General features: G+C 40.7%; 2 protein-coding genes, 1 long non-coding RNA gene and 6 other non-coding genes across 10 annotated transcripts in view; 5 read left to right on the plus strand and 4 right to left on the minus strand.

Moving 5' to 3' along the window:
- The window catches only part of LOC148680730 (uncharacterized), a 90,318-nt gene that overhangs the window by 13,481 nt on the left and 50,127 nt on the right, over window positions 1–26,710 (minus strand). The window lies entirely within an intron of this gene.
- LOC148680731 (uncharacterized) lies at window positions 1,307–14,019 on the plus strand. 2 transcript variants are annotated; one of them, XR_015942663.1, is made up of 4 exons: window positions 1,307–1,336; window positions 2,195–2,341; window positions 9,805–11,554; window positions 12,963–14,019. XR_015942663.1 is itself a non-coding variant. In XM_088650721.1 (3 exons), the coding sequence occupies exons 2-3, from the start codon at window positions 2,257–2,259 to the stop codon at window positions 10,599–10,601; spliced, it is 882 nt and encodes a 293-aa protein (XP_088506847.1). In that variant the 5' UTR covers window positions 1,307–1,336; window positions 2,195–2,256; the 3' UTR covers window positions 10,602–12,370. The 2 variants fall into 2 exon arrangements, 1 of the variants encoding a protein (XP_088506847.1); XM_088650721.1 differs by lacking the exon at window positions 12,963–14,019 and having other exon boundaries at window positions 9,805–12,370.
- On the minus strand, window positions 15,530–15,602 carry trnam-cau (transfer RNA methionine (anticodon CAU)). Its single transcript has one exon. It is a non-coding gene; the product is annotated as a tRNA-Met (tRNA).
- Window positions 16,384–16,456, minus strand: trnam-cau (transfer RNA methionine (anticodon CAU)). Its single transcript has one exon. It is a non-coding gene; the product is annotated as a tRNA-Met (tRNA).
- trnam-cau (transfer RNA methionine (anticodon CAU)) lies at window positions 17,444–17,516 on the minus strand. The gene has a single exon. It is a non-coding gene; the product is annotated as a tRNA-Met (tRNA).
- On the plus strand, window positions 23,505–23,578 carry trnat-agu (transfer RNA threonine (anticodon AGU)). The gene has a single exon. It is a non-coding gene; the product is annotated as a tRNA-Thr (tRNA).
- Window positions 23,838–23,911, plus strand: trnat-cgu (transfer RNA threonine (anticodon CGU)). Its single transcript has one exon. It is a non-coding gene; the product is annotated as a tRNA-Thr (tRNA).
- LOC148680735 (uncharacterized) lies at window positions 24,154–26,182 on the plus strand. Its single transcript, XR_015943026.1, has 2 exons — window positions 24,154–24,253; window positions 24,306–26,182. It is a non-coding gene; the product is annotated as an uncharacterized LOC148680735 (long non-coding RNA).
- Window positions 25,287–25,360, plus strand: trnat-ugu (transfer RNA threonine (anticodon UGU)). The gene has a single exon. It is a non-coding gene; the product is annotated as a tRNA-Thr (tRNA).

Below are 26,710 nucleotides of genomic sequence, written 5' to 3' on the forward strand. Positions count from 1 at the left end.
ATTAACACGGAGGAGGCGGGCTTTATGACTTGTACTGCAGCCAGCCCCCAGGGGGCGATCTAACGGCCGAAACCTTCACTCAAACGTAGGCTTGCGGCACACTTGGTTGCAACTGAAATCTGCAGGAAGGTGGCTCACTACTGCATGTTTTTTGATTGTCCAATATCCAAGCATTTTTGGTCACTTCTAAATTCTCATATATCTGCTTCTGCCAATGCTTTGAATTGCTTTAATCTAAAAGACTTTAAAAGGCCCAAAAGCTAAATATCTGGAACGCATCATACTTTTTTTTTTATCTTATATGGCAAATTTTTCATTCACAAACAGAAATTCACAAATAATTACCCATCCTTTGTTTATTTTAGAATAGAATTTAACTTCCTCCTAAAATCACTTTATATTATTAAGAATAATACAAAAAAAATCTAAGACTCCTGAAATATTATGCAGATGTATTTAAAGAAGATGCTCAATTTTGCTTTCCTTACGGTTATTTGGTTAAGTGTCATTGTAATTTCATTCATTTAATTTTGTTTGTTTAATTTAGTAATTTTAGTATTAGTATTATTAGTCTAAATCTATTAATATTTTTCCCTTTCTGTCTAATGGTATTATTTGTATTTGTATGTGATTTTAGATATTTTTTCTTATGACTATGTAAATTATTGCTCTTTTTAAAGATCTGTCTGACTTTGTTATGATGTTCTTGTATTGTCAGTTCAAGCATTAATTGTAAAAAAAAAAGTGAATCAACTGGAGAAAGGTTTGTTTTAAAGCTTTTACACAGATATAAAGGGATTGATTAAAGTTTCAGGTTTTTCATCCAATGATGTACCTGCTGTTGACAATATTATTTTAACCCTTTATACAACGTAATACTATTTTACTCAAAGTAAAGAGAACTATTGAACAACGTATGTGTATTAAGTGTCTTAATGAAGGTTTAATTGATTAAATAACATAATTTTACTTCATTCTAAGTATACATCACTTTATATTAGAAATGGAGTACTAGTTTTAATCAGCTCATTTGTGGCTGTTGTTTCTTGCTCGGACTTACTGGATTTATTTTTGTTAATTACTCTGAAACTGTTGAAGAGAAGTTATTTTGTTTCTATTCATAGTTTAATTTATTTTAAACAGAACATTTTTATTGCTTTGTTAATTTTTAACAGGACAAAATGCCCAAACGCAGAGAAAAACTATATATAATAAGTCATAACTCATGACTAAGAGTAAGTGGCAAAAAAGAAAAAAAAAAAAGACTTTTATTTTGGCGTGACTTGTGACGTCATAAGCCTGCGCCGCTCTCGCGCTGTGATTCAACTGGAGAAAGGTTTGTTTTAAAGCGTTTAGCCTTATATAAAGCGATTGATTAAAGTTTCAGTGTTTTCATTCAGTGCTAAATTATGTACCTGTTGACAATATTATTTTAACCCTTATACAAAGTAGTACTATTTACTAAAACTTACAGTAATGAGGTCTATTTTTTGAATAAAGATAGGATAAACTTGTTCCGGAGAGGAAATTTGTCTTGTGCAAAAAAGTGCTATAAACAGACAATAAGATAAATAAAACAAACAAAACAATTAAGAAGATACTTGAATAAAGTAAAAGTGTGTAATAAGTGTTTTAATGAAAGTTTAATTGATTGAATAGCACAATGTCATTCCATTATAAATATACATCACTATATAATAGAGGTAAAGTTGGTTTTATATTCGCAAATTCAGACTTTTTCCTTAATAATATAATTTCATAAAAGTATTATTTGCAAACTCTTTATTTGGAAAAGTAGTGAAATCATAATAGCAGCCAATGACTATCAAAGTACAACATTGTTTACAGTCAAATAAACAGTGTTAATGTTGTTTTCAAGTCACAATTGCATGCTAATTCCAATCGAAAATTCAAAGTAACATAGTAAACAATATAGAGACTTCTAAATGAACGAATGTGCAAATATAAGACCAACTTTACCTCTATCACTATATATAAGAAATGGAGTACTAGTTTTAGTCAGCTGATCAGTGGCTATTGTTTCTTGATCAGACTTATCTGATTTCTGTTTGTTAATGACTCTCATATAAAGAAACTGTTGAAGCAAGTGTTGAAGAGAAGTTATTTTGTTTCTGTTCATTGTTTTATTTATTTTAAACAGGACATTTTTTATTGTTTTGTTCATTTTAAACAGGATAAAGTGTCCAAACTCAGAGAAAAACTCCTGCTGAAGCGACTGATCACACTGTTATAAAGATGGCGTTTATTAAAGAGGAGAGTGAAGATGTGAAGATTGAAGAAACATTCACAGTCAAACAGGAAGATCTGCAGGAACAAACAGGTTGGATATCTTAATGATATATACTGATTTTCACTCTCAAAGACCAACTCAGTCATTTGATCCTCATTCAGATTAATAATAAGAATACTAAATTAAATCCATCTTACAGCCCTGAGTGTGCTGCCTAGTTCTCTTATATGCACATTAGCACTCATTGAAAGCGGAATGAGTTTATTTCTTGTTACTTGTTCTCATGTTTTTTTATCATTATTTTTATGTATTATTAGTCTCCCATTTTATCTACCTTCTTAAGGTTATTGCTTTTCTAGTTCTCCTTCTGTTTGTAAAGCATGCTTGAGCACTGGCACTATATAAAATAAACAAAAACAGTACATTTAGAGAAGTTTAATTGAGCTGACGATATTAGACCTACAGTATTCTCATAGAATATATCTGCTATTACAGTGATAATGTTGGCTTAGTACTTTGTACTAATATGTCACTGTGATCACAATTCCCTTTTTTCATCAACTTTATGGGTTTAAACTTTTGTCTAGTAGTTGTTACTAGTTCTCACAGATAGTATCTGAGTTAGAATTAAATCATTATTATAATAACTAATTACCAGGGCTATTGTGTTTAAACAGGGTTTCTGCTGGGCCTTAAAACGTTGTAAATTCCAAAATCCAAATTTCAGGCCTTAAAAAGTATTAAATTTACTGAAATATTGTGTTGTAGGTCTTAAACCTTTTCTTTTTAAAGGTCTTAATTTTTCTTTGTTCGTGTTTTCCTACTCAATCTGGCCAAAACCCATACAATCACCAACAATCCATCTCAATAAAACTTTCAACTTTTCATTCAAAAAGGTCATTTTAACTCTATTTATCATAAAGGTTTAATTAATCTAGCTTGGTGAAACCTGCAGAAACCCTGGTTTAAAATATGTCAAAAATCATGGAAGCCCCCAATTTTAAATATGCTAAATTTGCTAAGTTTGTATTGTTTTGTTTTTGCTATTATTTTTATTTTGTTTTTACCTGAACTGATTGTTCTAGCTGTCCTGTACGGTGACCTTGAGTGTCATGAAAGGGGCCTTTAAATAAAATGCATTTTTATTGTCTGCAAGTTCTTTATTGAGATTAAAATAATATTTAAAAAACAAACAAATTGAAAATGAGATGATAATATATATATATATATATATATATATATATACACATACACACACAGAGAGAGACAGTTGAAGTCAGAATTATTAGCCCCCCTGAATTAATAGCGCCCCTGTTTATTTTTTTTCCCCAGTTTCTGTGTAATGGAGGGAAGATTGTTTCAGCACATTTCTTAGCATAATAGTTTTAAAAACTTATTTCTAATAACTGATTTATTTTATCTTTGCCATGATGACAGTAAATAATATTTTACTTGATATTTTTCAAGATACTTCTATACAGCTTAAAGTGACATTTAAAGGCTTAACTAAGTTAATAAGGTGAACTAGGCAGGTTAGGGTAATTAGGCAAGTTATTGTATAACGATGGTTTGTTCTGTAGATTGTCGGGAAAAATATTGCTTAAAGGGGCTAATAATTTTGTCCCAAAAATGTGTTTTAAAAAATTAATAATTGCTTTCATTCTAGCCGAAATAAAACAAATAAGACTTTCTCCAGACTAAAAAATATTATCAGACATACTGTGAATATTTCCTTGCTCTGTTAAAAATCATTTTGGTAATATTTAAAAGAGAAAAAAAAAATTAAAACGGGGCTAATAATTCTGACTTCAACTGTCTGTGTGTGTGTGTGTGTGTATGTGTATATATGTGTGTATATATATATATATATATATATATATATATATATATATATATATATATATATATATAGCAACCTATGTGACTGCTTTGGGAAATAACCATCATTGTAGACATCACAGGATGACTGATTGTGAAGGAACATGTAGTCTGGCACATTTGCTACCCACGACAAGTCAAGATTTAAAAAGAAAAACAAAATTGCATGATCTGATGTAGTGACTAAACGACAGTAAAAATCATGTGATCTGACCAGGGCTTTAGCTGTTGTATTGGAGTCGAAAGAATATATAAAGTAGAATGTTCTTTTAACAGTGCCGATATGTTTAAGTTTGTCCTTTTGCAAAATGTTTGTCATTTCTTTTCTGCAAATGAGACTTTTTTAAAATCTGCTTGATTCTTTAAAAACCAAAAGCAGTCCCCGTCAATTGGTGTTTTTTTTCCATAAGATACACCTTTGTGACTGTTTTATTTTATGTGTATAGTCTTTAATGAGCTTTTAAATAATTTTATTCTTTTCAAAGCAGCACACAGATGCAAATTTATCCTTGAAAACGTGGCATGAGAGCAATGCATGTGCAATCAATTCCTGATCCTTTGCACACATTTTTAAAACAAAAGACAAGATAATTTAATTACTTTCAATGTGCTAAATATTTGTTAAAGGATTATTTAAAAAAAGCTTATACACTTATTTAAACTGTAAAACTGTCGGCGCCATCATATCTTATCAGTTACATTCCCGCATAAAACCATACTTTCTAGCGTGAAAATGTTGCTCACTTATTGTCAAATTTGTTTAACAATGAGAGATCAAGTTGCATGTGATGTGGATTTGCTTCACTTAATTATCCAGTGTGTCCATATGTCTAAAATATCCTGAAGCAGCAATACTGTTTTGTATTGTCGCATAACATTCACGCTTTTTTTAAAGAAAAAAATATATATCTTGCAACATTAATGCACGTCAGTAACTCGCCAGTAACTTTTTAAAATATGTTTCAGTGCTTCATTGCCAATTAACCCAGCATATAAGCACACACGGAGCAAGCAGACGCCATCCTTTTTAAGCTGAAGAGACTTTGCTAACAACTAAGGGACAGTCATTATGGCGATGGTAAATAGCATTTTCGTTCCCCTCCTCGGGAAACGAGGGTTACATTAGTAACCTGAGCGTTCCCCTTCGGATGGGGAACTCCAATGCTATTAGTGGATTTGATTTTAGGAAAATCCACAAATTAGGAGAACTATGGAAAACGCCATAATGACTGCACCTTACCAACGCCTCCGATGAGAGGATAGTCAAGCAAGCGTGACACACCCACATCATGGGAGGCACGGTCCTCCAACGTGTCCCTGGCCCTAACTTATCCCACTTCAACGGAAGTTTTATGGATTTAGGTATATTTTTTGGAAGTCGCGAGCGTCTAGATAATTCTAGGAAGAATTCTGAGGGAGAAAAGATGGCAAGATTACAAATGAACTAGCCCTAAGAAGGGGGAGTGCGCATAAAGAAGGTGGTTAGCGGAGAGGGAAGACACGGGTCCACCCGAGAGGGGGGACTGAACCGTGGCAGAATAAGCATCTGGGATCACCTAGTGGGGATCTTGCATAGCAGGCACCTATACCCAAAACGCGGGCTGACCAACGGGCAGGCCTACAACTTAGTGGGCCAGCAAGTGACTCCTCCGCTGAGTCAGTGCTGGGGGCCATTGAGGAATCGGTTCATAGTGGAATTTGGCCCGAATTCCAGGCACGAGTCACTGATCGAAAATGCCTCCAGGTCCTCGACCCTCTAATGGAGGCCAACGCGACCAGCAGAGCTGTCTTCAGGGACAGAATCTTAAAGATACTGATTTGAGTGGCTCAAAGGGATCTGTGCGCAAGCTCGTGAGAACGAGGGTGAGATCCCTAGAGGGCATGAGAGGGGGGGGGGTTGAATTAATTCGCCTAGCGCCTCTGAGGAACTGGATGATGAGGTTATGCTTTCCCACGGTGCCGCCGGCTACCGCATCATGATGAGCAGAGATGGCAGCCACGTAAACCTTGAGAGTGGAGGGCGACAGCCTGCTCTCCAGCTTCTCTTGAAGGAAAGAGAGCACAACACTAATCTGGCAGGTTCGGGGGTCTTCTCTGCGAGAGACACACCATTCAGTGAATAGACTCCACTTCAGGGCGTAGGCGCGCCTCGTGGAGGGGGCTCTAGCCTGAGTGATGGTATCAACCACCGCACTTGGTAGGTAAGTATTCCTCGCCTTGTACAGTAACTGCGCGAGCAGGCTCACTGGGGGAAACCCATACTTGCTCATGCCCCGAGGCCAGCTGTGGGCCAGTGCATCCGTGCCGAGAAAGCCCTTGGTCAGGGAAAAGAACAACTGGCAATGAGTGTAGACCGTGACCCACCGCTCTTTTTTGTAAGATGAATTGCGGGCTGTAAAACCCAATCTCCATCCCGGCTGGAGGGACTGGCTCGATTGCACCCTTTGCCAGGAGGGCAGCAATCTCCTCTCGCAAGACAGGGCGGACAGGGGGCTGACCCTGGTGAAATACACACCCGTGAACTTGGGGGGCCGTTTTGCGGACTGGATCGCATAACCAAGTCTGATTGTGCATATGAGCCACCGCGAGGGGCTGGCTCGCGCTAACCAGGCAGGCAGAGCCTCCGCTAATGGAGTCATCGCTACATTCGCTGACGTACCAGCGGTGGGGCAGCACGGAGTGGGTGTGCTGATCCGGGCAGTGCGAGGGTCCCGCGGAAGAGCTGGAAACCGTCTCCCCAGCGCTCGTGAGCCACTGGCGAAGCACGTAGAACCTACGAGCTGGAAGGCAGCGTGTCCCGGACTGGCAAGGTTCATGCTGTCACATCCGGGGAAGGGGAAAAGTGCTCTTCCATTGATGTTTTCGTGGCACTAAAAAGTACCGTTGGAATAGGGGCCCCGCCCACCAGCGGGGAAAGAGCAAGTTTCCTCTTCTCCGGATGGCCTGTCTCAGGGACGCTTCGCGGTCCGTTTACCGGACTTAACAGCACCCTGAGCATGGGGGGGCTGCCGGCTTTCGAGGTGCTCGACGCGCCCGCTTCGCCGGAGCCGCTTCGCTCCTCAGCGAGGAGCAGCGGAGGTGGATGGCTCAGCGGGTGGATCGGGCTTACGGTCCCGCCGATAGATGACATTGCCCATTTCATCCGACTGCTCTCTCACCGCCTTGAATTCCTGGGTGAACTCACCGACGGTGTTGCCGAACAGGCCAGCCTGGGCTATGGGCGAGTCAAGAAAGTGAACTTTGTCGACATCGCGCATATCGGCCAGGTTTAGCCAGAGGTGGACATCATCCTCCCCGGCGCACACGCGGCGGACTTAGTAGTCCGAAGAGCATAGTCGGTCGCGGTTAGACCCGCCCTCGTGCAGCTCGGATAGCGCCTGCGCTTTGTAGCGCTGTTAGGTGGCCATCGCGTGCAAGGTGGAAGCAGCCTGGCCCGCAGCCTTGTAAGCTCTGGCTCCGAGAGGGCAGATAACCTATAGGCTTTGGACGGGAGACGGGGCGGACCCCACCATGTAGGGGCGCCACGCGGGCAAAGATTGACCTCGATAGCGCGCTCCACTGACGGGATCGCCTCATACCCCCTGGCAGCTCCACCGTCAAGAGCGGTGAGGGCGGAGGGGCATGCAGCGCGGGCAGAGAAAGGTGCCCTCCAAGACTGCGTGAGCCTACTGTGCACCTCCGGGAAGAAGGGGACGAGAGGCTTAGAGGGCTTCACCTTCTGTTCCTCTACATAACACCCATCTAGTCGGTCAGGCCGCAGAGCTGGGGGATGAACCATCTCTAACCCCACGGCCGAAGCAGCCAGGGAAAGCACGACTAACATGTCCGCTTCAGGATCCGTCTTGGCGACACTTGCCTGTCCGGAGGGGGTTAGTGGGTCTGGATCTTCGTCAGACAGTGTAAGCCCACCCCCTGATACCGCAGAGGACATCTGATCTCTGGTGTCAGTGAGCTTTAGCGCTACCTTCTGATTAGATGGATCACTCCCAGTGCACGAAGCTTGGATGGAGCGCTAGGAGGAGCGGTAGGTTCGTGAGCCCTTGGGCGGCGAATTATCTCCCGCTGAGACCCTCAGATCTGCCCAGGCGCCCGCTGCAAAGCAGGAGGCAACTGGGGTGGTTCGTTCTCTGATGAAAGCTAGCCGCGATTTTAGCTGCGCAACGGTCATGGCATCGCAGTGACGACATGAACCGCCTGCGAGCACCACATTAACATGCTGGACCCCCAAACATGTAATGCAGTTATCGTGTCCATCATCTGGAGCCAGGAAACCCCCGCAACCAGAAACGCACAGTCGGAGCGCCATCCTGAAAAGGACGTGCTGCACGACTGTGTTGCTCTTTTAGGAAAAATGCAACTATATGCACCGCTCTTGGAGGACCGGACCCAAAGAACGCCAGGCAAGGGAGAATCCCAGCTCGACCGTCTGCCACCGCATATACACACTCTGGATCGGGAGACACTTGTTTGCTCAGAAGTCGCTGTAGACAGCAAGAGGAACCCTCATCGACTCGATCAGAAAAGTCTCTGAAGCGAAAAGGATGGCGTCTGCTTGCTCCACGTGTGCTTATGTGCTGGGTTAATTGGCAATGATGCACACCTGCGCAAGCTTACGCTGCCATTTCATTGGCCCGTTCAATACTCTTTAAGACAAGCGGCTTTTGAACCGAATCCTCCCAATTCGTGGATTTTCCTAAAATCAAATCCACTAATAGCATTGGAGTTCCCCACCCGAAGGAGAACTGTGTTTTCTGGACTCCTTAAGCGGTGGACTTCTACATTCTGATTGCTTGCCGCCGAACCACGTCATAGCTCATTACCATAAAGCTCACTTGATTTCAAATCTCCTCGACGTCCACACCGGCAAAGACGTGCCACTCCTCGCTGCTTATCACTGCCGGCTCTCATTGAAAATAAATGTCTTCCGGCTACATTGACGCTCTCGCCGCTTTCGGTGTGAATGTACAGTTAGTTACAAACCTGTCTGATGGCTCATTATTAGGCCCACACAGAATCTGCGCACACAGAATTCCGCAGATTTTGCCGCAGAAATCTACAGATTTTTAGCCCATCATTAATTGTTTATTTGCTTGAGTAAATGTGTGTAAATCTATATTTATTCAGCTTTTAAATTAAAACAGTAATATTATTGACTAATATGAAAATGTTCATTTGATTTAAATACAATGCATTTAAAAAAAAATGCAAATGATTTCAGGCCAGCAGATTCATCAGATTTAAAAACGGGGAAAAATAATACTGATAATAATAGTACAAGGAGAAAACAAAACAAAATTAATAAAAGGAGAATTTGGGCAAAAAAAACCCAAAAACTTTTGCTTCTTACCCACGGAGCGGAGGGGTCAGGGGAAATGAGTGGAGAATGGCGAATGTGGAGGTGTGGATGTGAAGATTGAGTGCGTTGACGAACCCAGCCGGTGAGTCGGCAGCTGACTCCATGCCAGCGAGATAAATCGGTAATTTGATTGTGTTCAGGACACACTGCGCTGAAATGTGTACACGTTAATGGACCAAACTAAGTATGATCTGATTCATTTTACATTTAATGTGCATGAAAATTACAGCGTGTGTAGCCAATGTGTCTTTACACGTTTCAGCTGTTGATGAGAGTTTTTAAGACTTGGTGAAAAATAATGTTTTTTTTTTTATTTCAGACCTATTTGAAGAGTATGAGGGGAGTAAAGAGGAGGAACATCATATCAAAATTGAGGAAAAATCTAATTTACAGACTGATGGTATTTTGAAAAGGAGAGACAAGAATCGTTTCACATGCACTCAGTGTGAGAATAGTTTTAACAGCTCATCACACCTTAATATACACATGAGGATCCACACTGGAGAGAAACCATTCACATGCACTCAGTGTGGGAAGAGTTTCAGCCAATCATCAAACCTTAATCAACACATGAGGATCCACGCAGGAGAGAAACCATTCAGATGCACTCAGTGTGGGAAGAGTTTCAGCTGCTCATCATACCTTAATCAACACATGAGGATCCACACTGGAGAGAAACCATTCATATGCACTCAGTGTGGGAAGAGTTTTAGCCAATCATCCTACCTTAATCAACACATGAGAATCCACACTGAAGAGAAACCATTCACATGCCCTCAGTGTGGGAAGAGTTTCAATTGCTTAGCACACCTTAATAAACACATGAGGATCCACACTGGAGAGAAACCGTTCACATGCACTCAGTGTGGGAAGAGTTTCAGCCAATCATCATCCCGTAATCTACACTTGAGGATCCACACTGGAGAGAAACCATTCACATGCACTCAGTGTGGGAAGAGTTTTAACTGCTTATCACACCTTAATAGACACATGAGAATTCACACTGGAGAGAAACCGTTCACATGCACTCAATGCGGGAAGAGTTTTAGCCAATCGTCATCCCTTAATCACCACATGAGGATTCACACTGGAGAGAAACTATTTACTTGCACTTAAGCAGTGCAGTGGTCACACTGAACTTTTCTCCCCATAGACTTCTATTCATACGCACAAGAATGCATCAGACTGAAAACGCAAGTTTGTGCATCAAGTTTCGCAGTTCACTCCATTGCAAAGTTCAAGCTTGATGAACTCTGACCTTCAAAATTGCATCACTTGACTGTGTGAGACCAATCGAAGATAAAAACATGACCTCTCTGGACAGAAATGTAAAATATGGACCAACCGCTCACTGTTTTTAATGCGTAATCATGTTTTTTAATCCCGCCCCTTTGCGCAGCTCCATACAACATAATTTTGAATGCTCAAACTCTAGTGTGACCACAGCTTCGGTGTGGGATGAGTTTCAGAAACTCCTCAGACCTTAATAAACACATGAGGATCCACACTTGGAAACCATTCACATGAACTCAATGTGGGAAGAGTTTCAACAGATCAGCAGACCTTAATGAACACATAAAGATTCATACTGGTGTGAAAGAGTATGTGTGCTTGAGTGTGAGAAGACTTTTCTTACAGCTCCAAAATTGAAACTGCACCAGACAATTCACACTGTTACATGAGGTTTAATCAGTTAACACATCTGAAAACACAAAAGGAGATTCACACTGGAGAGAAACCGTACAGATCTGATCAGTGTCTACAGAGTTTTGCTCACTCGGCGCAGCTTAAGAAACACATAGACAAAAAGTTGCACACATGACATGAATGCAGCAAAACATTTTCTCATGTGCACAGGATGTTTCATGTCTGAATAATGTTTGAAAAGGCTGAGTGACGATATACTGTTTTTTAACACTCCTTCACTGCAGTAGGTGAGGTTGGAAATGTGTTGTGCTCCTCGTGTTTACCTTAAACACAATGATGACGGCTGAGAGAAGAACAGTTTCAAAAACATCTGGCAAACAGCACCTCTGTGGCTTAAAATCTCTTTGCAAGTGATTGTACAGGTGCGGATACATCTGTACTCCACTCTCCAGTGTATTCATGTAGCTAGTGTTGTTTTAGATGATGTTCTCTGTCTGACTGCCTGAATGAGAAACAAATCACTGGGAAGACACCGCACATTAAAGAAGGTGGAGCTCCCGGGCGGTTAGTTAGCAGTATACCAGGGCCTCAAGTTTAGAAAGCCCATTAAATTGTTCTGTGTTGCAGCTTTTGTTAGTTAAGTTTCTTTACTTTTGGGTTCAAGATTCTTTCTAGTTTACTACATTTACTTTTTTGAGTAGAATACAAACTTGATGAATATTTGATGATTTAGGCAAAGCCACAGGTATGAAGTTTTACAATATTAATACACTGTGATGATCTCAACACTTCTGATTGAAGTATGTGGTAAATCCTGATTGGAGTATGTGGAGTATCCTGTTTGGATGCCTGCATTACTCATTAATGGGTATATAAAAGTTGTTATGCTAGCTACTCTAGGACGCTGTGGCCACTCGGGAGTCCTTATGTCAAGACCTGCCATTTCATTGTTTCTTTAATCTTATGGTTTTGTTTTGCATTACTTATATCATGTAGTTAAAGTGTTGTTGTGATTATATCCCGCTTTTGAGGCTCTTTTGGTCTACTTCACTTTGTCAGATAGGTCCTATTTAGGTGATTTCTTGATTGCGAACATGTGTGGTAGTAATCAGGTCTGGGTGTGGCTAGAGAACTTGAAGCCAGTGTGGTAAATTAAATTTTTGTTTTAATAAGAAAAAACATTTTCACATAGGTAGTATTTTCTCTTCCTTTTAATAATAAAAACCTTAACTTAAAAACTGCACAATGTGTTTAATTGTGTTATCTTTGATTTATATTTACATTTGTTTAATGATCTGAAACCGTAGTGTTAGATTTCTGCATTGCTTTTTTTACATGCACATTACTAAACCAGAGAACATTTGTCATTTAAAGGTGCAGATTTAAGGCTTTATGCAGATATGTCTCATGTCTGTGAGGCAAATATTCACAGAGATTCAGCAGTTTTTTCTGACAGATTTACTAGTCAGGCACCAAATGAAAAACATTCCCTATCTGCTTTACAAGTTTTACAAAAACATGTTGTTTTGTTGTGATTACGAATATATACAATTAGAAACTGGCCATTTACCGCTTTCAAATTTATGTCTCATCAATATGACCAAAATTGATCTGGGATCAATCATATAAGAATCCGCTTAAATGTGTATGTGTGTAATGAACCCCAGGAGGTTAATATGACAAGATCAATCTAAATATTATCTGCTATGTTTTTACATTTAATGTGCATACAAAATTAAGATTTGTGTAGCCAATGTTTTAGTGCCTTTTCTATTCAGCTTTTGATGAGAGTTTAATGATTTACTAAACACTGAACTTTTTTTATTTCAGACCTAATTAAAGAGTATGAGGAGAGTAAAGAAGAGAAACATCGTGTCAAAATTGAGGACAAAACTCATTTAGGGACTGATGGTATTTTAAAAATGAGAGACAAGAGTTGTTTTATCTGCACTCAGTGTGGAAAGAGTTTGGCAAGCAAAAGCAAACTAAAGATCCAAATAAGAATCCACACTGGGGAGAAACTATTCACTTGCACTCAGTGTGGGAAGAGTTTCATCCACTCTTCACACCTTGATCAACACATGATGATCCACACTGGAGAGAAACCATTTACATGCACTCAGTGTGGGAAGAGTTTCATCTGTTGCGTTTATTACACAGATCCAGGTCAACATCAGTGCTGGTTTAGCATCAACACGTCTGTATCAAACAGCCATATTCTACTTCTATTTTGCTTCTTTGGCAATGTGTCTGTAGGCACGGGTTATACGTTATCGTCCCGCAAATTAAGTATGCCTTGCAGTTAAACAAGGGGCGAAAACGAGGCGCACCTCTCTGCCTTTATGTTGACAAGGAAAAAAGAAGAGGCGCGGTCCTCTTATGAAACGACTGAATCAGCTGGGTATCAATTGTGCAAAGGTGATGCTGTCTGTGTTGTTACAATTGTAATATTTAATAATATCGTGATATTCAAGATTTGTACATTCATACAGCTCTGGATAACTTAAAACAGCGATTAGACCTTCAGAGCGGCATTAATGCGTCCTGAAGTAAAGCGAAACGGCTATAAACTCCAGCAAGATAGAGTGATTATATGCAGAGCCATATACCTTTATCTCTAAATAAAGTATAACTATAGAAACTGTGTTCATCTTAACTGAAAGCTTCGTCGTGTTTCCTGACCTCACGCATCACTCACCTGTCAGTCAGCACTCCCAAAGGGTCAAGCAGAAAGTGCACAGCACGGTTACAGAAAAGTTTGCGCTGTTATAATTCACTTACCTTTAGGCTACTGTTTTACACTGAGGCTTAATGCCTGTGCTTCAAACCACAAGTCAAGTAAACATTAAACAAATATACAACTTATTTCTCTCAAGAAAACCAAAAAGTTGAAAATTCTTCAGAAACACCATCATGTCAACATTGCAGTGAAAAACGTGACAACTTTCCTTACTCTGTGGAGTCGTGACATCTGGTGAACGCCCATCCCTCTCTGTGCAGCCACATTAACAGTGTGAGCAAAGCATCGTATATGCTGTGAAAATCCGGCCGCTTTGACAGCATTTGCAATGTTTCTGCCGTTGTCTATTGTCAAGCGGGGTTACGTTAATTTTGTTTTTGATATTCCTGACACATTCAGACGGTCCCTTACTAAGAGCTCCGTGCGAGCTCTCCCGGCTAAACGCATATTGCAAGGGCATAAATGGAGCAGTGCTCGTGATGTCGGGTGAAAAAAAATTGTTTCCTCACGTTCTTCTTCAACTAGCTCAACTTTTGCAGGCACGCGTGACGTTATTGGAAAGGTAGTCACGGGGTGTGTCGCGAATCTCCTTTATCACAATGCGACACAGGATCGTAGATTCGCGATTTCGATTTCATATCGTGTATTATTACATCCCTAGGCGCCATGTCCGAATGATACAGTGACACTGACAAAGCGCTGCATCAACCTCTTTGCGCCAAAGTTCATGCAGAGTAGCAGTGTCCCTGGCAACCCTAATGGGCACTTTAGACTGCGAGTTTTAAGGCATTTGCGATCAAGGCATTGTCCAAAGCAACTCGGAAAAGCATGTGACCTTCAAATTATAAGACTGACGTGCTGCCTACTGCGCCAACGAGGCAGATTGCAGGAGCTGGGCAGGCTGTGACACACCAGCTTCCATGTCACTGTGCTGCGATGTGGGTCCTAGGAGACAGCTCAGGCCATACAAGCATGTCAGTATGGCAGAGCGGTCTAAGGTGCTGTGTTCCGGTCGCAGTCTCCCCTGGAGGCAAGGGTGTGAGTCCCACTTCTGACAAACCCAACTTTTGGCTATGCGTTTAGGCACACGTCTTTAACTCTCTAGCACGACCTGGCATGTCCAAGTGATACAGTTACACTGACAAAGTGCTGCATCAATCTCTTTGCGCCAAAGTTCATGAAGCGTAGCAGTGTCCCTGGGCACTTTAGACTGCAAGTTTTAAGGTGTTTGCGATCAAATCATTGTCCACAGCAACTCGTAAAAGCATGTGAACAAAACAATGGTCGAGGGCTTTAATGCAAGTGCACTGAAAGGAGATCAAAAGAACTGTCTTGGAATGCCATGTAGTGGAATGTCCTGGGATGCAGTTGATTTTTTAAGCAAGAGGATTTGCAGGACTTTTCGTCAAATCCTTGTACAACGTCAAATAATGACATTTGACAGATCCACACAGAACGTTAAGTGATTACGTGTCAGGAATGGGAGCATCTTGTCATCATTGCTTCAGACTCAGGAAATGTTCTTGGAACTTCACGCTGCCTGCCCTCCAGAGAAGCTGTAGCATCTTTTGCTCCCGGGTAGCATGAACCGTATTGAAGGGTATAATAAATGCTGCCCAGTCATCTAAGCGCTCCCGTGTACCAAAAGTTACCACCCTGCCCTGTGTGAGGCTCGAACTCACGACCTTCAGATTATGAGACTGACGCGCTGCCTACTGCGCCAACGAGGCGAACTGCAGCAGTTTGGCAAGCTGTGACACACCAGCTTCCATTACGCTGTGCTGCGGCGGGGGTCCTAGGAGACAGCTCAGGCCATGCATGCATGTCAGGATGGTTGAGCTGTGTAAGTTGCTGTGTTCAAGTCGCAGTCTCCCCTGGAGGTGTGGTTTCAAATCCCACTTCTGACAAACAAAACCTTTGGCTAAACGTTCAGGCTCAAGTCTTTAAATCTCTGGCGCCATGTCCAAGTGATACAGTAACACTGACAAAGCGCCGGATCAACCTCTTTGCGCCAAAGTTCATGCAGCCTAGTAATGTCCCTGGCAACCCTAATAGGCACTTCAAACTGCAAGTTTTAAGGTGTTTGCGAGTAAGGCATTGTCCACAGAAACTCGGAAAAGCATGTGAACAAAACAATGGACGAGGGCTTTAATGCAAGTGCACCGAAAAGGGATCGAAAGAACTGTCGTGGAATGCCATGTAGTGGAATGTCCTGGAATGTTATTGATTTTAAGGCAATATGATTCGCAGGACTTTTCGTCAAATCCTTGTACAATGTCATGTCATGACATTTAACTGATTCACGCTGAACGTCAAGCAATTACTTGACAGGAATGGGAGCATCTTGCCATCATTGCTTCAGACTCAGGAAATGTTCTTGGTACTTCACGCCTCCTGCCCTCCAGAGAAGCTGTAGCATTTTTTGCTCCCGGTAAGCATGAACCACATGGAAGTGGATAAAAAACGCCGCCCAGTCATGTAAGCGCTACCGTGTGCCAAAAGGTACCACACTGCCCCGTGTGAGGCTCGAACTCACGACCTTCAGATTATGAGACTGACGCGCTGCCTACTGCGCCAACGAGGCGTACTGCTGGAGTTTTTGCAGGATGTGGAACAACAGCTTCTATGTCACGGTGCTGCGGTGTGCGTCCTGGGAGACAGCTCAGGCCAGGTAAGCATGTCAGGATAGCCGAGTGGTCTAAGGCGCTGCGTTCAGGTCGCAGTCTCCCCTGGAGGTGTGGTTTCAAATCCCACTTCTGACAAACCAATCCTTTGGCTCAAGTCTTTAAATCTCTGGCGCCATATCCAAGCAAGTGGTGCTCGCTGCAGAGCCATTTGGGCGAGCTGAGCTCCAGCGAGGGAGAGCTTGAGCTCCTCCTTTTTTGCACTTCTTCAACGAGTGATGTCACTGGGGGTAGGGTTAGGGGTGGGGTTGGTGTACGCATTAAAACAGCTTACAGGAGGAGTGAGAGCTCATGCTCCCCTTTGCTGGAGCTCAGCTCTGCTCAAATGGCTCTGCAGGGAGCACCCTCTCTATCCAAGTGACAAAGTGCCGCATCAACCTCTTTGCGCCAAAGTTCATGCAGCGTAGTAATGTCCCTGGCAACCCTAATAGGCACTTTAAACTGCAAATTTTAAGGCGTTTGCGATTAAGGCATTGTCCACAGCATCTTGGAAAAGCATGTGAACTAAACAATGGACGAGGGTTTTAATGCAAGTGCACCAAAAGGGGATCGAAAGAACTGTCTTGGAATGCCATGTAGTGGAATGTCCTGGAATGCTGTTGATTTTAAGGCAATATGATTCGCAGGACTTTTTGTCAAATCCTTGTACAACGTCAAGTCATGACATTTGACAGATTCACGCTGAACGTCAAGCAATTACTTGACAGGAATGGGAGCATCTTGCCATCATTGCTTCAGACTCAGGAAATGTTCTTGGAACTGCATGCCTCCTGCCCTCCAGAGAAGCTGTAGCATTTTTTGCTCCCGGTAAGCATGAACCACATGGAAGTGGATAAAAAACGCCGCCCAGTCATGTAAGCGCTCCCGTGTGCCAAAAGGTACCACCCTGCCCCGTGTGAGGCTCGAACTCACGACCTTCAGATTATGAGACTGACGCGCTGCCTACTGCGCCAACGAGGCGGACTGCTGGCATAGGGCAGAATGTAGAACAACAGCTTCCATGTCACAGTGCTGCAGTGTGCGTCCTGGGAGACAGCTCATGCCAGGTAAGCATGTCAGGATGGCCGAGTGGTCTAAGGTGCTGTGTTCAGGTCGCAGTCTCCCCTGGAGGTGTGGTTTCAAATCCCACTTCTGACGAACAAGTCCTTTGGCTAAACGTTCAGGCTCAAGTCTTTAAATCTCTGGCGTCATATCCAAGCATGTGGTGCTCGCTGCAGAGCCATTTGGGCGAGCTGAGCTCCAGCGAGGGGGAGCTTGAGCTCCTCCTTTTTTGCACTTCTTCTACGAGTGATGTCACTGGGGGTAGGGTTAGGGGTGGGGTTGGTGTACGCATTAAAACAGCTTACAGGAGGAGCGAGAGCTCATGCTCCCCTTTGCTGGAGCTCAGCTCTGCTCAAATGGCTCTGCAGGGAGCACCCTCTCTATCCAAGTGACAAAGTGCCGCATCATCCTCTTTGCGCCAAAGTTCATGCAGCGTAGTAATGTCCCTGGCAACCCTAATAGGCACTTTAAACTGAAAGTTTTAAAGGGGTTTGTGATCAAGGCATTGTGCACAGCAACTCGGAAAAGCATGTGAACAAAAAAATGGACGAGGGCTTTAATGCAAGTGCACCGAAAGGAGATCAAAAGAACTGTCTTGGAATGCCATGTAGTGGAATGTCCTGGGATGCCGTTGATTTTTAAGGCAATAGGATTTGCAGAACTTTTCGTCAAATCCTTGTACAACATCAAGTCATGACATTTGACAGATCCACACCGAATGTCAAGCGATTACCTGTCAGGAATGGGAGCATCTTGTCATCATTGCTTCAGACTCTGGAAATGTTCTTGGAACTTCATGCCGCCTGCCCTCCAGAGAAGCTGTAGCATTTTTTGCTCCCGGGAAGCATGAACCGCATGGAAGGCAATAAAAAAACGCCGCCCTGTCATCTAAGCGCTCCCGCTCCAAAAGGTACCACCCTGCCCCGTGTGAGGGGGAAACGAAGGTAAGGTGCATTCTTAGCTTCCCATACACGCCTTCCTTGACCTGATTTACGTCATGCATTAGGGATACTGTTCTGTGTTAAAAATGCGCATTTTGAGTTACATTGATTTCTATTGCAGGTGCTCACCAACACGGGGGTTCGAATCCAGCTAAAGACGCTTTATTGTTATTTGTTTCTTATTACTCAATAAACTAATAATTTGAATGTATAATGCTCCAAGGTAAATAAAATATGCCTAAGCACTTTGTTATTGTGTTTTTTGATATTCTTTTATGAAATTTAAAGCATACTAACTTAAATGTGTTTTTATTTAGTAGTTGTTGTAGCATTGTTATGCTTCTGATTATTATCAGAACAATAATAACCAGAAGCATAACAATGCTACAACAACTACTAAATAAAAACACATTTAAGTTAGTATGCTTTATATATATATATTGACGTACAAATGATCTATAGAAGTGTCATAGAGCTACAGTGTTTATGGAATTAAAAGTCAAAGAGAAGTCAGTTATTTATATATGCATTATTTATCTAACAATTGTCAACAGAACAGTAATGAATATAGAGTAGAAAATATAAAAATAATAAATTAGTTACTAACAATACAATATTACCAATATAAATAAACAATATATATAAAATGTTCAATACAAACAGAAACCAACGAAAAGTGGACTTAAAAATCAAGGACCAGTCATTTATAAATGAAATATTTATATAACATTGGTCAACAAAACAGTAATGAACATAGAATAAAAAAATCCAAAAATAAGTAAGTTAAATATTAACAGAATGAATACAAAATTAACAAATAAAATAAAATGCTACCCCCTACTGTACAAAAGGTGTGAAAAGAAGCAGGTCTCTAACAACACCTTAACTTTTTTATTGCTTTTTGTTCTTTTCTCTCTTATGTTTAGAACTTTGAATGAACTTTGAGCACCCTGAACACTTGAAACACTGAAATTGTCATTTCTTTTGATTTTTAATTAAAAAAAGTACCATTGACAATTGCGGTGAAATCTTTGATGCCACTGGTGGAGTAGACGGGGGCTGGGGCTGGGCCTTAAGTTGTCTCGTCTCCATCACATCTTGAGCAGGTACAGTAGGGGCAGGTTGTTGCACCATTTGTGCTGGAGCAGCAGAGGCAGTACTCTGCTAAAAATAATCACAAAAATACATATAATCATGAAGAAGGAAAGCCATTCTAGTAAATAATAATAATAAACACATATTAATTCATAAATATACATTTTGAGTGTGAAAAAAAACCACATGTGTATTTCAGCACACCTCCAAGCAAGGTCCTCTGCCCACGATATTGCAATGAGCATTTCTCAGTCTGAAAAAATCATGAAAAACATAATAAATAATTTTATACAATATTTTACAATAAAAACTTTTATAACTAAACAAGAATTTTAACTCAATGACTCCCTTAATGAAGCACACAATAGCTCTGTAAATTAATTTATCACTGTTTCTAGAATGTGTGTAATATTTATCTAATATGTAATTGTAGTTTGTTTCTCTAAAACGAAAAGAAAAAGATAGAGGTAAAGTTGGTTTTATATTCGCACATTCGTTCATTTAGCAGTCTCTATATTGTTTACCATATTACTTTGAATATTCGATTGGAATTAGCATGCAAGTATGATTTAAAAACAACATTTACACTATCTAATTCACTGTGAACAATGCTGTACTTTTATCATCATTAATCATTGTCTGCTAATATGATTTTCCTATTTAGAATTTGCAAAGAATACTTTTCTGAAATGATATTATTAAGGAGAATGTCTGAATATCCTAATATACAACCAACTTCACCTCTATAGGAAAAAGAATAAGAGGAACTGGACAGGAACATTTCAGGCCTTAAAACCACATGCTGTATACTGTACACTCATAATCCATTCCCCCACCTTTTCAAATCTCTCTCATAAACGGTCAAACTTACTAAATTATTCGACGTAAATCTCAAAATACATGCAATTTAAAACACATTATTGTTTAAAAACAAGTATGACATGTTTTACATAGATACTGTACTGAATGTACTAAAGCCTAACAAGTTAACGTTACTCTGTTAAGCAAATTTCAACAAAACAATATATCATGTAAACGAAATACACACCCTTTGATAAATCTCATGCCACTTTTTTGCAGAGGAGAGGCCTGATCCTGTTGCCCTCATTTGATGGCCAAACTCCTGTTCTGGCAAACTTTTTCAGACATGAAATCCAGTCAGCGTCTGACATGGCTTTATGGGATTTTCCAGACATTTTTTCTCCAAGAAATTAAACGGTTTTAGATTAAAGTATCAAAATTTGAAATACAACACACTAAAACATTAATACGAGCAATTATGTAGATTTTCTTACCTTTTTTTAAGAAATCACTATCAAAAAAAATCCAGTACTTCACACAAAACGATGCTGTGCTATGTCGAATGATGCTGATTGTCGAAAATCAATTAACTTTTTTGACCTTTGACCCGCCCCCAGAGAACCGTGTCATTCTTTCGTGTACCTTCGGCTCAGTTCAGAAAATTGATTGACATCTGATTAACCTGTTTGACTGCACACCTAGCGGTGAATATTGGAACGGTTCCTTCCCTGGCTTTAACATTGTCTCGACTCTGATTGGTCAAAGGTTGAAATTGTTTCCATTGAAATTTGAGTCCATTGAATCCCATTTCTGTCGTTCATATGGCAAAACTGAAAGTCATCTTACCGAAAATAGTTACAATAACATACATATAAAAATATGTGCCACAGTCCAGCCTCCACCAGTGAAAAAGGAAAATACGTGATGAGGTGGCCGAGTGGTTAAGGTGATGGACTGCTAATCTATTGTGCATTTGCACTCGTGGGTTTGAATCCCATCCTTGTCGCTCATATGTTCTGGCATTCGAGAGACTGGTGTTTCTGTAAAAGTTGTTAAACTCTCTTATTGTTTTGAAAGTTGTTGCAAAATTTAATGTCATCTTTATAGAAAATAGCCGCAAATACATACATATATGCCATAGTCCAGCCCCCATCATGAAAGTGAGTACATACATGACGAGGTGGCCGAGTCCATCGAATCTCATCCTTGTCCTTCAAATGCTTTGGCGTTTGAAAGAGGCCGGTTCTTTCGTGGAAGGTGTTTTACTCGCACGCTCTTATCGTTTTGAAGGATGTTGTTGCAAAGTTTAATGTCATCTTTACCAAAAATAGCAGCAAATACATACAGAAATGCCATAGTCCAGCCCCCATCAGGAAAATGAGTACATACATGACGAGATGTCCGAGACCATCGAATCCCATTCTTGTCGTTCATATGCTCTGTCTTTCATATGGCAAAACTGAAAGTCATCTTACCGACAATAGTTGCAGAATCATACATATACAAATATGTGCCAAAGTCCGGACTCCACCAGAGAAGGAAAAGTGTAGGAGTCCATCTATTAGCCCAATGACAAAACTAACAGCATGGTTGAAGGTTTAATGTATGTAAGCCTTTTCTAGTGCTTCTGAAAAGAATTTAATTATTTATTAGAATTTATTTTTATCAGTTTTTTACCTCCGAATTCAATCTGACTCCAATTTAAATGATCATAAAATTTAGATTGTATTTCTAATTGTGAGAACGGATCACATTCATCATTTATGATTTAATTTAGAGTTTTGATATTTTCTGAGGTCCGATATTCTAATTGTATGTTCATTAGGGACCAACATCGCTCAGAGTTCCACGCCCCGGGTTTGCGCTTCTTCTCACGGACAATATGTCGACACAATTGTATTCTGCCAATTACATAATAAATCATCAGGAAGCCAATTCAGAGATGAGACTGTAACAATACAACATCCATTAATCAAAGATAAATCAAAGAGTTAGAGATGCATACATGACCAGAGAAATACATTGCAGCATAAGTCTCAATAAGTCTCAGAGATGCAGCAATGGGGTGTCTTTTTACAAGATCTCCCCCGTCCTAAAGCACATCTTACCTTATATACTCAAGTCAAAACAAACAGCCATAAATTCAAGACAATAAAAGTGTCACAGAAACCCTGGCCTGGTGAATTTGAGGACTTTACCATCTCTGAGGAGGGAGAGCATCTTATCAAGATCTTATAGAAGTCAAAAACCAAATCAACATATACTAGTGAACTATTACTGTAAAATTAAGACCACTTTACCAATCACACAGAGACATTTAAAATGATACCAAACATGAATATAACGCTGCAAGATACACCATGTTAAAACCTTGAACATTTTATGTGAAATGTGCTCTGATCAGCAAGTCGCTTAAAGGTCAAGAAGGGAGGCTTGGGGTGAAAGTAAAGGATGCATTCCTGCATTCTTCGATTCTGTTGTAGTGTAGCTTTGTTTCTCCAGTCTGTGTTTTCATTGTCAGCTGTGATTTGAATAGAACAGTGGAACAGTTGGTTTCTTCATCACTTCTCTTGTCTAATGAAATTTCATAACAGTTCTCAGGGTCAGATTTTTTAGATCCTTACAGAATAGTGCGACAAATAGAGTTAATTGCTTGCCATTTTTAGACTTGCTGTCTGTTTTTAGTCTCTGTGTGCAAAAACGTCTTGCCTCCTTTTCAGCGTTGGCGCTGTGGCTTAGTTGGTCAAAGCGCCTGTCTAGTAAACAGGAGATCCTGGATTTAAATCCCAGCAGTGCCTAATCTACAGGTGCCAGGGTTGCTTTTTGTTAAGAGTAACGAGTGTTACGCAGCGGGATGTTAAGCAGTAGGTTTCTTAACAAAACTCAAATCCTTAAGAACGCTGCTCGTTCAAGAGGGCTTTGGACGATGGCTTTATATAGCATAGTGTGGTAATGCCTAACCAATTGGACTTTAATATTTCAAGTCCAGACATTCACACATGCAGCGCTACCGTTGTTTGTTTTTTTTTCTTTTTTCGAATTAAACAATTGGCCCCTTTCACAATCATTTGGCACTGTGGCTTAGTTGGTCAAAGCGTCTGTCTAGTAAACAGGAGATCCTGGGTTTGAATCCCAGCAGTGCCTTGTCCGCAGTTGGCTGTTCTTTCATGGGCCAGAGAGTACTAAAAAGTGCTTTCTGTGCAGCAGAGCTAACATTTTAGGCATCTGTCCATCCCGTTTTGCTTCTTTCTTTCATTGCGCAGTGCAGGCTCAGATACTAGGGGTACTCTACAATAAAGCTGATGACTTAATTGAGCTGTTTTAAATAAGGTTTTTGTTGTGTATTATTTTTTCTTCTTCGATTTTTGTTATTGGGCAAATGTCTCTTACAGCAAAGTTTTGTGGCGCTGTGGCTTAGCTGGTCAAAGTGCCTGTCTCGTAAACAGGAGATCCTTGGTTCAAATCCCAGCAGTGCCTAATGTACTGGTGCCACGGTTGCTTTTTGTTAAGAGTAACGAGTGTTTACGCAGCGGGATGTTTAGCAGTCGGTTTCTTAACAAAACTCAAACCCTTTAGAACGCTGCTCGTTCAAGAGGGCTTTGGATGATGGCTTTATATAGCATAGTGTGGTAATGCCTAACCAATTGGACTTTAATATTTCAAGTCCAGACATTCACACATGCAGCGCAACCGTTGTTAGTTTTTTTTTTCTTTTTTCGAATTAAACAATTAGCCCCTGCTGCAGTCGTTTGGCGCTGTGGCTTAGTTGGTCAAAGCACCTGTCTAGTAAACAGGAGATCCTGGGTTTGAATTCCAGCAGTGCCTTGTTGACAGTTGGCCATTCTTTCATGGGCCAGAGAGTACTAAAAAGTGTTTTCTGTGCAACAGTGCTAGAGGTAGCAAAGCACTCAGGCTCTGTGGCGCAATGGATAGCGCATTGGTCTTCTTGGTTGTGAGTTAAGCTATGCGAAGGTTGTGGATTCGAGTCCCACCAGAGTCACAAGCTTGACTCCTCTTCTTTACTGACTTAAGGTGTGGTGCGTTTCTAATATTTTAGGCATCTGTCCATCCCGTTTTGCTTCTTTCTTTCATTGCGCAGTGCAGGCTCAGATACTAGGGGTACTCTACAATAAAGCCGATGACTAAATTGAGCTGTTTTAAATAAGGGAGATTAGAAAACAGTGTAGGGCCTAGTGGGCTTGAGGAATGACTCGAAGGCAACCTGTGGTTTTGGGCAAAAGTAACTGCCACCTATTGTTGAGATCAAGCCTTTTGGATTTGTCGTACAAGAGCCTCTTTATGCATGTGCAAAGTAACTGAGTAGAAAGCATAGTAAATTTTGCTTCCCTCCTACTGTCTTAGATGAAACTGCATTTGGAAGTATCATATCCAGAGGTTTTTTCTTTTAGTGTTAAGACAAAGTTGGCCAGAGCACCTGTCTTGGGAACAGCAGGTGCTAGGTTCAAATCCAAACTGCACCTTTCCCTCAGATTATGGCAGAGTGGCTTTCTGATCTGAAACTCTTTCAATGGCCAATAGCATATGTTTGTCCTGATTTCCATTTTCCGAGCTGACTCTGGGTTTGGATGTAATAAAACTGGAGGTTCCAAAAAACACTTAACACATGATTAAAGATAGATTAAATAAAAATAAATTCACACATTTTTTTGCTATGATCTTGAAGAGAGGCCAGATTACCGGTCAAGTTTGAGACATGATCATCCAGACTCTAAAAGACCACGTCCATCTTGTCGGCATTTTCTGCATCCTGACATGCTGGTTTTTGTTGTGTATTGTTTTTTCTCCTTTGATGTTTGTTATTGGGCAAATGTTTCTGACGGTGAATTCTTGGGGCGCTGTGGCTTAGCTGGTCAAAGCACCTGTTTTGTAAACAGGAGATCCTGGGCTCAAATCCCAGCAGCGCCTTAGTCCAGGTTGTGCGCGTGCTTGTTTTATAGAGCTTGCCGGATCGAATTATAAAATTGTATAGCTTTGAGGCGTAATGAATACTGTGACAAATAGAGTTAAACAACTTCTTTGCTTGCCATTTTTAGACTCGCTGTGTATTTTTAGTCTCTGTGTGCAAAAACGTTTTGCCTTCTTTTCAGCTGTGGCTTAGTTGGTCAAAGCGTCTGTCTTGTTAACAGTAGATCCTGGGTTCAAATCCCAGCAGTGCCTAATGTACAGGTGCCAGGGTGGCTTTTTGTTAAGAGTGCATGCAGCGCTACAGTTGTTAGTTATTTTTTATTTTTTCGATTAAAAAAGTTAGCCCTTGTCAAGGTCGTTTGGCGCTGTAGCTTAGTTGGTCAAAGTGCCTGTCTTGTAAACAGGAGACCCTGGAATCAAGTTCCAGCAAAAGTGCAAAAGTGACTATCAGCTATTGTTGAGATCAAGCCTTTTGGATTTGTTGTACAAGAGCCTCTTTATGCACACACATACACACACACACACACACACACACACACACACACACACACACACACACACACACGTGATATGGCTGAAAAAAATGTAAACGGATTTTGACAAATTATTGACTATTATGAGATTTTAAATACAGTATGTCGGGACCAGTTGTAATTTCCATATGTTGCCATATATCATGCCATATATCAGCTTTCTATATGGGGACTTGCAGTGAAAAAAAATAACAGTCAACCTACATTATGATGGAATGAGAATTAGCCACTAAATCAAAAAGTTACGAATTGCCATGAGATTGCGTTGGAATAAACTTAGTTTAGTGTATCCACTGTCTGTACTGTTCCCTCTACACTTATGTATAAACCATTATGAAACCTGTATCATATATTTTAAACAAAAATGACTGTAAAAGATTGTTTATTGTAACAATGTGTATCTTGTGTGCTGGTGATCTAAAGTTTGTTCCTGTAGTATTTATATGATAACAGGATTATGTGAACCAATGATCCTTCAAATGCAAGACTTCTCAAAGCAAATGAATGCAGCATGCAGAGTATTGAACACTGGAGAGTTTGTGTTTAAAGTAGTGAATGTTTCGAGTTTTGAAATTTGATAACAGGGTTCTGAAATTTGTGGCAAAACAAATGAAAAAAAAACTGTAATCTGGGGTTTCCACAGTGGAATGAACCGCCAACTTATCCAGCGTATGTTTTACACAGCAGATGCCCTTCCAACCACAACCCATCACTGGGAAACACACACACTTATTCAGAGACTCATACACTACAGTCAATTTTATCATACTCAATTCACCTATACTTCTTGCTGTGAGATAAGGTGCAACCCACTCTG

The sequence above is a fragment of the Danio rerio genome, chromosome 4 (genome assembly GCF_052040795.2).
Source record: "Danio rerio strain M-AB ecotype USA chromosome 4, GRCz13ab, whole genome shotgun sequence".
Lineage (NCBI taxonomy): Eukaryota > Metazoa > Chordata > Actinopteri > Cypriniformes > Danionidae > Danio > Danio rerio.